Here is a 15009-nt window from a genome sequence, read left to right on the forward strand (position 1 = left end):
AGATCTAAACCCAGTTCTATCCTGTGCCAATCTTATTTGTCTCTGACACACCCATCCCCATTACCCCAGTTACTGAATCAATCCACCTCATCAAAGGTGTTTCTCTCCTAGGCTGTCCATCCACACTCCCAAGCATGATGTCCCACTTCAAGGACTAGTCCCACCCTGCAATATGTCCAAAGTATTTCAGACAAAGCTTCAGAATCCTTGCCTCCAAAGAGCAGCCTGGCTTCACCCTCTCCAGGATGAACTTGTTTGTTCTCATAGCAGCCCATGGTATGTTCAATAGTATTCTACAACAGCTCAAAGGCATCACATCAATTTTCCGCTTATCATCCCTAGTCATTGTCCAGCTCTCTAATGTATAAGAAGTGATTGCAAAGATGATGGCCTGGATCAGGCCCACCTTAGTTTCCAGACTGACATTGTGGCTCTCCAGTACATTGGAGAGGTCTCTGACAGCAGACCTTCCCAATACAATATACATCTTTTATTTTCCTGCCTGCTGGCACTTAGAGTTTTAATTGTAGAGCCAAACAAACTGAAGCTGTTAACAATCTCAATCCCTTCACCATCTATCATGATGCTACCAATCAGCCCAGTGGTGAGAAGCTTTGTTTTCTTGATGTTGAACGTCAATCCATATTGAAAGCTGCAGATGTTAAATATCAATCCATATTGAAGGCTGCGGTACTTGACCTTCTGCAGCAAGTGCTTCAGGTCCTTCTCAGTGTCAGCAAGCAGGGTTGTGTAATCTGAATAAGACAGATTGTTGATGAGTCAACCTCCAATCCTGATGCCACATTTCTCCTAATAGAACACAGTTTCCCAGATAATCTGTTCCACATATAGATTGAAAAGATATAGAGATAGAACACATCCTTGGCACACACCCTTCCCAATTTTGAACCATCCAGTGTTTCCTTGCTCTGTTCTGATGAATGCTTCCTGGGCTAAGTATATAGGCTTGTTCTGGAATTCCCATTCATCTCAGTCAGCCATTGTTTGTTGTAATCTACACAGTCACAGATAGACATTCCTCTGCTTTAGCCAAGATCTATCTGACATTAGCTATAATATTCCTAGTACCATGGCCTCCTCTAAACCCAGCCTGTACTTCAGGCTGTTCTCTGTTGATGTGCTGTTTCAGTCATTTTTTATAAATGTCAGCAGAATCTTGCTTGTATGTGAGATCAATGCTATAGTTCAATAATTTCCACACTCTGTCAGGTCACCTTTCTTTGGAATAGGAACAAATATCAATCTCTTCCATCAGTTGACCAGGTGGTTGTCTTCCAAATTTCTTGGCACAACTTGGTGAGCACATTCGGGGCAGAGTCTTTTTGCTGAAATATGTCATTTGGTATGCCATCAATTCCTAAGGCCTTATTTTTGGCCAATTCTTTCAGAGCAGCTTGAACTTCTTCCTTCATCACCCCAGGGTCTTGCTCATATTTTGTTTCATAAAATGCTTCAGTGTCTCCCATTGCTTTTGGTACAATGACTCTGTACACTCTTTCAATCTTCTTTTAATGCTTCCTGGATTCTAGATCTGTCTTGAAATACAATGTGAGTAACCATATAATATCCATACACATGTACAAGGAAATCCAATGAATACCACCATCATTCAAATATATGCACCAATGACCAGAGCCAAAAAGGAGGAAATAGAAGATTTCTACCAACTTTTTCATTCAAAGATTGATCAAACATACAATCAAGATGCATTAATAATAATGAGTGACTGGAATGCAAAAGTTGGGAACAGAGAAAAAGGATCAATAGTTGGAAAACATGGACTTGATGACAGTAATTAAGTTAAAGATAGAATGATAGAACTTTGCACAATAAACTACTTATTCACTGCAAGTACATTTTATAAGAAACATAAATACAGGCTATCCATGTGGATTTTAGCTGATGGTATGCAGATCTATTACATCTGTGGAAAGAATTGCTGGAGAATCTCAATATCAGCTGTGAAACCTAGACCAGGTGCTGATTGTGGAAGAGACTGTGGAACTACTCATATGCAAGTTCAAGCTGAAGCTGAGGAAAATTAAATACATGGGAACCAAAATTTGACCTTGAGTCTTTTTCACCTAAATTTCAAAACCATCTCAGGAACAAGTTTGAAGCCTTGAACACTAATGAGCAAAGACCAGACAAGCTGTGGGAGGATATAAAAAATATCATCCAGGAAGAATGCAAAAGACCATTGCAAAGACAGAGGAGGAAGAAAAGCCAAGATGGATGTCAGAAGAAATTCTGCATATTGCACTAAAGTGCCAAGAAGCCAAAGCAAAGAAAAGAAATCAAGATATTAAGGAGTTAAGTAGAAGATTTCAAAGGACAGTGCAGGAAGAAAAAGTAAAGTATTACAATGAAATGTGCAATGAACTGGAGTCATAAAATCAAAAGAAATTCTTAGAATTCTCTCCATTTTCATATACTTTTTCTAAGGCCAAAAAAGCAACAAAACCTTAATCATTTCTCAACTTTTCTTTCCCCCTCAGAAACAATAACAGTAAACTTTTTGGTTTCCCCCCACTTCACTGAAACAAATAATAACCATTTTAACTGTATATCTTTCCAAACCCCACATTTATAAAAACAAACAATAGATATGGAAGTTTGAACCAACAAATCCCATTCTTTCTGAAACCAAATGTCTAAAAAATGAGGAAATGGGCCATGGAAGCATAGGTCCATAACCATCTTTCTGAAAGGGCCAGAATGAGTAAGAGTAACAGCAAGAATAATCATGCTGAAGATTATTAAAAATGGCTGATATGGAACATCAATTGGAAACTGCTAAGAATTCAAGCTGGACTCAGAAGAGGTTGTGCTACCAGGTATATCACTCCTAATGTTAGAAGAATATTAGCTTACAGCAAAGAATACAAAAAAAATTATTTGGCAACTAACATTAACAAGGAAAGGTTTACACATAGCCATACTTGAGGCACTGAACACTAATGACTGAAGAACAGATGACATCAAATATATTATCTGTAAAGATGGTATCTTTGAAAAAGGGGGAAAAGTAGTTACAAGTCAGAAGAGAAAGAAGAGCACAAAATGGATGACAAAAAAGAATCTGAAAATTGTACTAGAATATCAAGAAGTCAAAAGAAATCAGAGAAACACCAAAATAAAAGAGATGAACAGATGATTTCAAAGGAGAGCTCGAGAAGATAAGTATTAAAATGAAATGTGCAAATAACAGGAGTTAGCATTTCTCAAGTTGAAGAAATTGAAAAACAAATTCAGCCTCAAGTTCCAGTACTGAGAAATAATATCGATAAAATCTTGAATTATCCAGGAAACATCAAAAGAAGATTAAAGGAATATTCAGAGTCATCGTACAAAAAAGAATTGTTTGACACTAAAAGTATTTAGGAAGTACCATATGGGCAAGAGCCAATGCTAATGAAGGATGAAGGTAAAGCTGCACTGAAGGCATTGACAAAAAAAATGAGGTCCCAGGAAACAATGAAATATTTCAACTAACAGATATAACCAAAGACATGCTCACTGGTTGGTGCTAGTGAATTTGGAGGTCAGCTGTTCGGCTGGCAGACTAGAAGAAATTTCTACTCTTTCACATTCCCAATAAAGGTGACCCCAAAGAATGAGAAAACTATGGAACAATGTAAATAATATCACATTCAATCAAAATATTGTGAAGATCATAAAAAACCCCAAAACATCTGTTAGAACAGTACATAGAGGGAGCTCTGTCAGAAATTGAAGCTAAGTTTATAAGAGGCTGTAGCAGTTGGGATATCATTGCTGATATCAGATGGATCCTGGCTGAAAGCAAGAATACCAGAAGAGTATCTATTTGTGTTTTATTGACATTGCAAAAGCATTTGACTGTGTGGATCATAAAAAACCAAACCAAAACAAAACAAAACACCAACCCCAAAAAAACAAAAACCCATGGCTAACATTGAAAAAAGTGGAAATCACAGAGCACTCAATTATGCTCATATGAAACCTATACCTAGATCAAGAAGCTGTTGTCCAAACACAGCAAGGCAACAATGCATGGCTTACAACCAGGAAAGGTTTGTATCCGAGTTGTATCTTTTCTCCATACTTACTCAAGCAGTATTTTCAGCAAATTATTTGAGAAGCTGAATTCTATGAAAAAGAATGTGGCAGTAGGATCAGAGGAAGATTCATCTACAACTGGTATTATGCTAATGACATACATTTGATTGCTGAAAAGAGAAGGATTTGGAACACTTGCTGCAGAAGATCAAGGAATACAGCCATAAATAAGGATTGCATCTCAACATCAAGAAGACAAAAATATTCAGCATTGGACCAAAAAGCATCATAATGATAGAAGGAGAAAAGATTAAATTTGTCAAAGATTTCATCTTACTAGATACACAATCAACACACTTGGAACCAGTAATTAGCAGATCAGGAGATGTATTGCATTGAACAATTCCATTGTCAGGGACCTTTTCAAATGACTGAAAAGCAATTTGTAAAGTGCACCTGTTTCAGATCATATTTTTTCAGTAACTTGCTATGCACCTAAAAGCTAGAAAATGAAGAAGGATGACAGCAAAAGAACTGACAATGTCTTTGAGTTTTGGTGTGTATGCCTTAGAGAAAATGCAGCCATAATTTTTTCCCTGAAGGCAAAGATGACAAAGTTTTGTCTCATGCTTTGGGCATGTTGCCAAGAGAGGCTATTGCTTGATACCATGCTTTAAAAGGTAGAGTGTCTGTAAAAGAAAGGAATATTCTCTATGAGATGAATTGACACAATGACTTCAAAAATGTTCTCAAGTGTGTCAGAGATTATGAGGATGGTACAAGGATAGGACCAATTTCAAATCTGCTATTTATAAGGTTGCTATGAGGCATCCTCAAATTTATGGTACCTAATTTCTTGTAACAAGAAAGTTTTCTTAGATGATAGTTACTTGAGATGGGAATAGATGGTGAAGGAAGTAAAAATTAATAAACAGAGAGAGTACAGTCATCAGGAGGAAACTGGTCTTTCAGTGTGCTATGTACCACAGAACAACTAAAAATTTTAGAAGACGCAGACTGCTGTTGCTGTCTGTTCACCAGCAACTTAACAGCAACACCGTGATGGGGGTAAACACAATGGAGATACGTCACTCCAGGAGAGGATCAGAGAGTCAATCCACCTCAATTTTTGGGGGGACTGCAGTGCACTTATATACAAACATGTAAACAGGAAGACGGAATAGGGGGGGCTTGCAGATGTGGGACATGTGGATTGGTCAGGAGAACCTCAGCCTCATGCAGACCACTCCAGCTCAAGAGAAGCGGCAGCCGTCTTCTCAGGTGGTGAACTTTCTCAAGCTGGTACAGCCAAACACCAGGGAGCTTTCTCTACCCTGTATTAAAGGCCATTGGGAGGCTTGCACTTATCTGGAGCTTAAGTGATCTGTCCTTGCCAGAAGCCCTCCCTTCCTCCCCAACATTCCACAACATCTCCTCCCTTTTTCTTTTAAATGAATTCAAAGAGGGGAAAGTAACAAAACAAAACCAAAAAAAAAAAAAACCCACAAAAACCAACCCTTAAAAACTACAATATTGTCACAGCTCTGCATCATCCAATTTTTATTCTCTCTAACCCATTCATTTATTGAACACAAATTGAACCAAGTTACAGTAACTAAAGTATGTTTAAGTAAGAATCACCTGGTATTAAAGTAAAATAAAGAAAGTTTGAAAAAAGGACAAAATAAGATGCGGGCAATTGAAGATTGTTACCAATGTCAGATGGATCTTGGCTGAAAGTAGAGTACCAAAGTAATGTTAATCTGTGTTTCATTGAATATACAAAGGCATTTGACTTTTTTCCCTTTTTTATTATTATCAATTTTAATAGACATTTACAGAGGTTTTGAATTTCCATTCATTCACTGCCGCAAAAAAACAAAAACAAAAACAAAAAACACCCAAAAACAAAAACAAAGGCATTTGACTGTGTAGATCACAGCATATTGTGTCTAACATTGATAAAAAAAGGATCCCAGAACACTTGATTGTGCTCATACAAAACTTATTCTTGGACCAGGAAATTATTGTCTGAACAGAGCAAGGAAACACTGCTTGGTTCAAAATTAGTAAGGGAATGTGTCAGAGATGTGTCCTGTCTCAATACCTTTTCATTCTGTTTGCAGAACAGATCATTCAGGAGGCTGGACTTTATGAGGAAGAGGATGGCATCAGGGTTGGAGGAAGACTCTAACAAACTGTGTTATGTAGATAATACAACCTTGTTTGGTGAAATTGAGGACCTGAAGTATTAGCTGCAAAAGATCAAGAGCTGTAGTCTTCAAAATAGATTAAAGCTTAAAGTAAAAAAGACAAAGATTCATAAAGATAAATACTGGATAAGACCATTATTGTAGAACAAGTATGATGATCAGGAGAGAGGGGCACTTAATTATAGGGTCACACAGTTTGATGGGTGGAGGGTGGGGTGGGTAAAGGAAAGGGGAAAGATATGGTTTGTAAAACAATGTATATGAACTTTGTAAGTAAACCAGTACAAAAAAATGAATTAAAAAAATTTATTCCAAAGACGAAAAGGGTATTATAAAGAACATGATTTTCCAAGCTGAAATATTCAGTTTGAAACAATGTTTTCCTTAAACATTTCTCTTTATCCCTACTTATGTGTGCCTTTCAGGCATGTTAAAACATGATTTCCCTTCTTTTCATTTAAAGCCTTGGCAATCTATTTCCCTTCAACTACCAAACATGCAGAGAGACGAAAAGAAATGTTAACAATTAAATATGTTTTGCAAAGAAGATTCAGCACTGGGCAGCACTCTTACAACTGCCTTGTCAGTCACCTTTCATAGAGATGGTTGAAAGGATGGCAAGTGAGTCAGGAAGTTTCCCCCTTCTATCTTGTTATTAAACAAGGCAAGATGTCAGCATGCATCCAGTCCCCTGCCACCCACAACAATGAGGATATTTTCAACATTCTTGCAGTTCTACTGGAATTGGTTGGGAACTGGAAATCATCCAAATGCTTGTGGAAAATATAGTCAAATTTGTGATGTTACTTGTTTGGTCCTTACAGAGCAAAACTTTCAAATAAAAATTAAGCTTCACACTACTTTATATATAAAAATTTAAAATTGAGCCTAGTTATATTGTGTATCAACAATGATGTTGGCTTGCTTCATAGAATTTCTAATGCTAGGAAGAAAAGGAATTTTATATGCATCACTGGTAGCAATAATATGATGAAAATAATAATGTGATTAAGAAATAAATGCTGGGGGAGGGGGCAAATGGCAAAGATTCTCACCACTGGACCAACTGGCAAAACCATGATGGATAAAGAAGATATTGAAGTTGTTAAAAAGCTCAGACTGCTTGGCTGCACAATCAACACTTTTGGCACCAGCAGTCAGAAAATCAAAAGACAAATTGCATTTGGGGAAGTCTTCTGTCAGGGACCTTTGTGCTAAAGAGCAATAATGTTGGTCTAGAGACTTAGTTACACCTGATCCAGGCCATGGTTTTCATAATTACTTGCTATGTATCAGAGAGCAAAAGGATGACAGAAGAAGAATTTATGCCTTTGAGTTGTGGTGTTGGAAAAGATTATTGACCGTACCGTGGACTCCCAGGGGAATAAATAAGTCTGCCTTGGAAAGGGTGATACCAAATTCCTCCTTGGAAGTAAGAATTTTCAAGCTCTGTCTCATATACTTTGGGCATACAGCCAGGAAAGACTAGTCCTTGGAGAAGGACATCATGCTTGGAAGGGTGAACAAACAGTGCAAGAGAGGAAGACCTCAGATGAGATGGATTGACATGACAACTGGGGCAGTAGGATTAGGTGTGTTAGAGTCAGTGAGGATAAGGCAGGATTCAAAGCTATTGGTTTCCATGAGTCACAAACAATTAGTTGGCACATAATAACAATAGACAGTTGAAGAAGTAATGGTACATTATAAAGTGAATTACAGAAAAACAGTTACAAGTGTGTGTGTTTTTTTAAAATGTTATTATGCAATGAGGTTGTCAAGTCCTTTTCTCTTAATGATAATTTTCCCCCATCCTAACTCTTTTCCAGAATAGGATCACAGGGAGTCTCAAATATCTGGATTCAATAGATGACTCTCCTCCACTAGAGAAAACACATGCCCAAGGTGTATTTTAGTCAAACACTTTAAAAGCTGAACTCATTAAGTTACATTAATTGTGTTTTATTCCAAAAAGTAATGAGTCAGAGGCAACAGGGGAAAAGAATGAAGAAAGTACCTATTTTAATTGCTCCCTCTGTTCTGCAGACTTTCCAGTGAGGTCCCTAGGAAAATGGGTCCCAAAGGAATGGTAAAGACTTCATTTCTTTTGTCCTTTGCTGCTTCTTTACTCAGGGCCTGTAGACATCAGGACCTAAGATTTTTGTTTTTCAGACTTGAGAGACTGAGCCTTCCAAAGATGATTGTTGAGTTTTGGTCTCAGAAATCTGTCTTCCTGTCCTATAGACAAAAGAAATGGTAATGGGTTGGATGTAAGATCTGTTTCTCAGTCCTTGTCAGCTATGTTTTCCTTCTATAAGTGCCTTTTTTTTAAAAGAGAACTTTGTTCTCATCTTCTCACCTTCAGAAAGGCTGTATACACAAGAAGACTGTGGGAGGAATGAATTTATTCTATTTCATTTGTAATGATACTATTTTATTTGATTCCATAGTATTTTCTTGAGATACTCCTTGGTTAATGAAGTCTAGTCTAAAATGGTAGTGATAAATTCTTTGTCAACCTCATTGCACTTGCACGACTCATACAGCCATTAGAACTAAGAACTTAGTAACATCTATCAACAACCTTAAAAACCTTCATTTCATATACCCAGAAATATTACTGTTATAATTGCCATTAATAGACTAAATTTTGTTAAAAGAATATGTCATTTTTATTATCATCCCTTGCCTATCGATGTATTGAATATTTCAGTCCATTTTTATTTCCTTTTATGTCCACTACGAAAAATTTCCACTGTGATTATCTGTTACTCGTGAGGGAGAAAATAGCTTTGAGGGTTATTCAAATCCATATAAGTCCAGACTAAATGAAATTGCACCAAGTCAACCTAAAGAAATGGGTACAATAAAGGCTCATTAAAATCAGAACTTTTATATCTTTAATGAATCTTTAACAACTGTATATAGGGTAGGCATTACAAATTGAAATACTAATCCTCAAAAGGACCATAAGAAATATCATCACTCTTCCTATATGTCTAGAGGAGATTTGTAACAATGCTGAATTCACAGGATATGGGAAGGATATGTCATTTTAAATAAAATATGATTTCTTTCTGCACTCTATTTTACACTACTTCTAATGTTACTTCTTCAATTTACTTATCTGGAATCAAACACAAAATAATGCTATGTCATCCATGAATTAAAAATTAAATTAAGCTGACTCAGATTTAAATTTTTTTCAGAGTATTTAGGTATTGCCCACCTCATTGGGTTCTATGAAGGTATCCACTTTAGTGAGACAATTCTTTGATCTTCCAGGACTGAAAAACTACGAAAATGAGGAATCATACTCCAGTAACTGAGTTCCTCTTGATGGGAATCCCTCATACCAAAGGACTGGAGAATGTCCTCTTCAGCATATTTCTGGGCTTGTACCTTCTCACTCTACTGGGGAACCTGCTCATCCTTCTGGCCATCCTCACTTCTCCTACCCTCCATACTCCCATGTACTTCTTCTTAGGAAACCTTGCAGTGTTTGATATATTTTTCCCTTCAGCAAATTCCCCCAAATTGATGCTCTGCCTAATAGGGCACAGCCCTACCATCTCCTATGAAGGCTGTGCATCCCAGCTGTTCTTTTACCATTTCCTGGGCTGCACCGAATGTTTTCTCTACACTGTGATGGCCTATGACCGCTTTGCAGCCATCTGCCACCCCTTACGATACACTCTCATCATGAACCATCGGGTATGCACTGTCTTAATTCTGGGAACATGGATGGGAAGTTGTTTGCACGCCTCTATCCTCACATTTCTCGTCTTTAAGTTACCCTATTGTGACTCTAACAAGGTGGAAAATTTCTTCTGTGATATCCCTGTGATGCTGCCCCTGGCCTGTGCTGACACCACTCTGGCTCAGTCGGTGAGTTTCACCAACGTAGGTGTTGTGGCTCTCATGTGTTTTCTTCTTATCCTCACTTCTTATACTCGCATTGTTATCTCAATATTGAAAATCAGCTCATCAGAAGGCAGATGCAGAGCTTTCTCAACCTGCAGTGCCCACCTGACCTCCATCCTGTTCTTCTACGTCCCAGTGGTGCTCATTTATCTTCGGTCTGCTTCCACCCCTTGGTTAGATACTGTGGTTCAAGTGTTGAATAATCTTGTTACCCCTTCCCTTAATCCTTTGATTTATACTTTGAGAAACAAGGATGTAAAGTTGGCTTTAAGAAAAGCACTAATCCCAGAAAGACATATCTGTAGGGAATGAGCTTGTATGTCACTATTATGTCTTTTGTTTGTCTTTCTAATGTATTTATTTGGGGTAATTACACTTTTGTCTTTTGTGATAGCTGGTGGATTTGAGATTCAAATTAGGATGTTGAGTCAGTTATATTAATAGCTCATGTTTTTATATTTACATAAATTTTTAATTCAACAAAATATCTTATAGTACTTACCTTTTCTATGCACTTTGAAAATACTATCACATAATCACCATAATCATCCTAGAAAATAGTATTATTATTCCAGTTTCACTGAAGAGAAAATGAAACACCAAGAAGTTATCCCAGTTGATACCCATTATCAACAGAGTTAGAAAGTTTCCAGTCTCTGATGTAGACCTTGGGTCTTACCCTTGTGCCCAGATGACCAAAACATGCTCCTCTTTTCTTAGTGGTAATGAGGTTCCTCTTTCTCTGCTCTTCCTGGTTCTCTTTCCTTTTAGGTCTTTCCTTTTAGGTCTTATAAGATAAAGGCAAAGCAGAACACCTTCAAGGGAAACTCCTCTTTTGTTGGGTCAGGGTCATGACCAGAGTAAGGTTGATATGTGGTTATTGTTATTGTTAGATATTCTCAAGTTGACTACAATTCATAGTGACTCTAATCCCCTTACAACTGATTGGCTGACAATATCCTATCATATCATGATCATATAATTTTATAACTGCCACACCAATGAGAATCAAGTCGAACCAAATTAGCAAAATTTTGAGAGCAAATTAAATCCAATATTAAAAAAGTACTTAGAATTCTATTCATTAAACCAAGGACTAAATATGAAATCTAGAAGCTGAGTGCTTTAAAAGTATTAATCCTTTTTATGATATTAAGAAAAAGATTTAAGGGAGCTCTGCTGGCCTAGTGGCAAAGAAGCTGCACTGAAATCTCAGAGGCACGCAGTTCGAAACCACCAGATACTCTGCTAGAAAAGTAGGGGCCATCTCCTTCTGTACCAGTCAGATCCTATTTGACGGTGGTTGTTGTTGTTTGATGCCGTTGAGTAGTAGACGACTCATAGCGACCTTATGAACGAACTGCCTGAGCACTGTTTGTACATAGAGTTTCCGGAGGCAAGCCATTTCGGAAGTGGACGCCGCTCCTGCTTCCAGGCACACACACAAAAATAATAAAAAAACATTTTTTTAAAAAAAGGAAAAGGTTTAGAGAAAATGAAGAAATGGAAAAAAGCAAAGTGAATAAAAGTGTTTTCCATTAGTCCCACAATTCAAAGAAAACACTTTTAATATTTTGTGAAATTTTTCTTCTTAAAAAAAATTTTTAGAATATACATTGCAAAAACATGTACCAGTTCCAGTATTTTTTGTGTGTGTGTGTGTGTAAAATTAAATAAAAGTCATTGCATTCTTTAGGTTTTGTGAAATTTTTCACTCTTCTTTTCTGAGTTACTCCTTTCTCATAAATTAGAAACTGTTACCAGATATTCTTAGCTAATCTTTCAAATAACTGTCACTTTGATCTCATATACATAATTCTTAAGAGACTGTAATTCTCAAGGAAAACATTTTTATTAATTAAGCTCAATTATGTGATGTCAAGAAGACTTCAGGGATCTTTTTGGTATAAGGTTTAAATTTTATTTCAGGAGTTCATCTAGCCTTCCTGATGCCAAAAATATGGAGTCCATTTTGTTGTGGGGGTGATGTGCTGTTGAGTTGTATCCAACTCAGAGCTGACTGACAGTGGATTTTCAGAGGCAGTAAATTGCACAGGAGAAAATTGCTCATCCTTGTCCTGTGGAACAGCTGGGATGCAGTCCATAGCAACTGAAATTCTCGTTTGCATTTCCCCCCTTATATCAAGATTGATCTACAGATTATTTGATCAAATCTTTAATAATTTTAGTAGGACATCATCCACATCTTCTGATCTCATAACCAGAGAGGCAATTGTTCATGGAGAAAAATTAGCCACATATTCCATGTTCTCCTATTACTGACTTTCCTTTTTCCTTTTTTTGCTCCATATAAATAGAAACCAATTGTTGTGACTTGGATGGCTTCTTACAAGCCTTTTAAAACCCTTGCTATTATTCATTAAACAGAGAGGTAGAATAGAAACACTAAACATGTCATTGTTGTTGTTGTTTGTTGTTATGTGCCGTCGAGTTGTTTGCGACTCATAGCGACCCTATGCACAAGAGCTCTAAACCCTGCTCTATCCTGTGCCAACTGCACTGCCTCTGATGACACACCCATCTCGATTAGCCCAGTCACCGGATCAAACCATCTCATAGAGGGTCTTCCCCTCCTGCGCTGTCCCTCCACCCTCCCAAGCATGATGTCCCTCTCCAAGGACCCGTCCCTCCTGGCAACATATCCAAAGTATGTCAGACGAAGCCCCAGAATCCTTGCCTCCAAGGAGTAGCTTGGTTTAATCCTCTCCAAGATGAATCTGTTTGTTTTCCTGGCAGTCCATGGTACATTCAGTACCCTTCTCCAGCACCACAGCTCAAAAGCATCCACTCTCCTTCTGTCCTCCCTAGTCATTGTCCAACTCTCTGATGCATAACAAGCGATTGCAAATACCATGGCCTGTATCAGGCACACCTTAGTCTCCAGACAGACACTGTTGCTCCTGAGTACTTTAGAGAGGCCCCTAACAGCAGACTTTCCCATCGCGATACGCTTTTTGATTTCCTGACTGCTAGTGCCAAGAGTGTTGACTGTGGAGCCGAGCAAACTGAAGCTGTGAACACTCTGAATCTCTTCCTCATCCATCCTGACGCTGCCAATTGGTCCAGTGGTGAGAATCTTTGCCTTCTTGACATTGAGCCTCAGTCCACACTGAAGGCTGCAGTCCTTGACCCTTCGCAGCAAGTGCATGAGGTCCTCCTCAGTTTCAATTCCTTTCTATACAATGACTCAGTATATTCCTTCCATCTTCTTTTAATACTTCCTGGATCATTTAATATTCTGCCCAAAGCATCCTTGATTATAGCCACTCTAGGTTTGAATTTGTTCTTCAGTTCCTTGAGCTTAAGAAATGCTGAGCGAGTTCGGCCCTTTTGATTTTCTGACTCTAGCTCCTCGCACATTTCATTGTAGTATTTTGCTTTGTCGTTCCGAGCAGCCTTTTGGAATCTTCTGTTCAGCTCTTTAGTATCTTGAATTCTTCCTTGTGCTTTGGCTTCTCTACGCTCCAGTGCAATCTTCAGAGTCTCTTCTGACATCCATTTTGGTCTTTTCTTCCTCTTCTGTCTTTGTAATGACCGTTTGCACTCTTCCTGGATGATACCTTTGACATCCTCCCACAACTCATCTGGTCTTTGCTCGTTAGTGTTCAAGGCCTCAAACCTGTTCCTGAGATGATTCTGAAATTCAGGTGGGATGAAATCAGAGTCATATTTTGGCTCCTGTGGATTTGGTTTTATTTTCCTCAGTTTCAGCTAGAATTTGCTTATGAGTAATTGGTGGTCTGTTCCACAATCAGCCCCCGGCCTAGTTTTCACAGCTGATATTGAGCTTCTCCAGCAGTTCCTTCCACAGATGTAATCGATCTGATTCCTATGCATACCATCAGGTGAAATCCATGTTTATAACCTGCATTTGTGTCTCTTATAAAATGTATTTGCAATGAATAAGTCATTGATTGTACAAAATTCAGTCATCCTATCTCCAGCTTCATTCCTGTCACCAAGCCCATGTTTTCCAACTACTGATTGTTTTTCTCTGTTCCCAACTTTTGCTTAAACAAATTTACTATCTCATGAAACTGCACCCTAAACTTCAAAACCAATGACCATGTGATTTTGAATGTACTCAACTTCAGTAGTTATTTTTTCCATCATTGTTATAGATATATCTATCACTTAGTACTTGCCAATTCCACTTTTATAGGCATGCAATTTATTTGACAGCAATTACAACAATCAGCTGACCATATGGGAATTACTGAGGAGCCATTCAGGCCTATTGTGACCCTTTATCAAGTTTCCAAGACTGTAAACCTTTATAAGAGGAGACTGTCCATCTCTTTCCCATTCAGCTCCTTGTAGATTTGACTCACTGATCATTAGGTAATCAGCACAACAGCTAACACACTGCACCACAGAGCTCATTGTATATATTGAGAATTATATTGTTATGATCATATTTCTTATGTTTATTGTCTTGTTTTAACATAAGAGTTCTGATGGCTATAGTTAAGCTCTTGATTAATGACTAAGGTCCACACTTTGAATACACCAGTCATTTCCTAAAAGACAACCCTGCCCATAAAGGTGACAATCTTTGGAATGCTATAGAGAACTTCTATCTTGTCCTATAAAGTTACTAGAAGTTTAAATTGATTGAATAATAATAGGTTTGGATTTTATTTTACTTTAATATTGTCTGAAAAATTTTAATTTCTGTAGTTTTCAAAGAACGCATTGTGATGGAAAAGTCTGCGGTTAGGGACCTCTCTAAAGTACTCAAGAGCAACGGTGTCTCTCTGGAGACTAAGGTGTGCCTGATACAGGCCAT

General features: G+C 37.8%; 1 protein-coding gene across 1 annotated transcript; it reads left to right on the forward strand.

Annotated features, from left to right (window-relative positions):
- The first annotated feature begins 9578 nt into the window (after positions 1-9578).
- Positions 9579-10511, forward strand: LOC102877007 (putative olfactory receptor 10D4-like). Its single transcript, XM_006903225.1, has one exon. It carries the CDS (start codon positions 9579-9581, stop codon positions 10509-10511), a length of 933 nt encoding a protein of 310 aa, XP_006903287.1.
- The last annotated feature ends 4498 nt before the right edge of the window (positions 10512-15009 follow it).

This window comes from Elephantulus edwardii, unplaced genomic scaffold (assembly GCF_000299155.1).
Source record: "Elephantulus edwardii isolate Elephantulus edwardi_28Jun2011 unplaced genomic scaffold, EleEdw1.0 scaffold00544, whole genome shotgun sequence".
Taxonomy (NCBI): domain Eukaryota; kingdom Metazoa; phylum Chordata; class Mammalia; order Macroscelidea; family Macroscelididae; genus Elephantulus; species Elephantulus edwardii.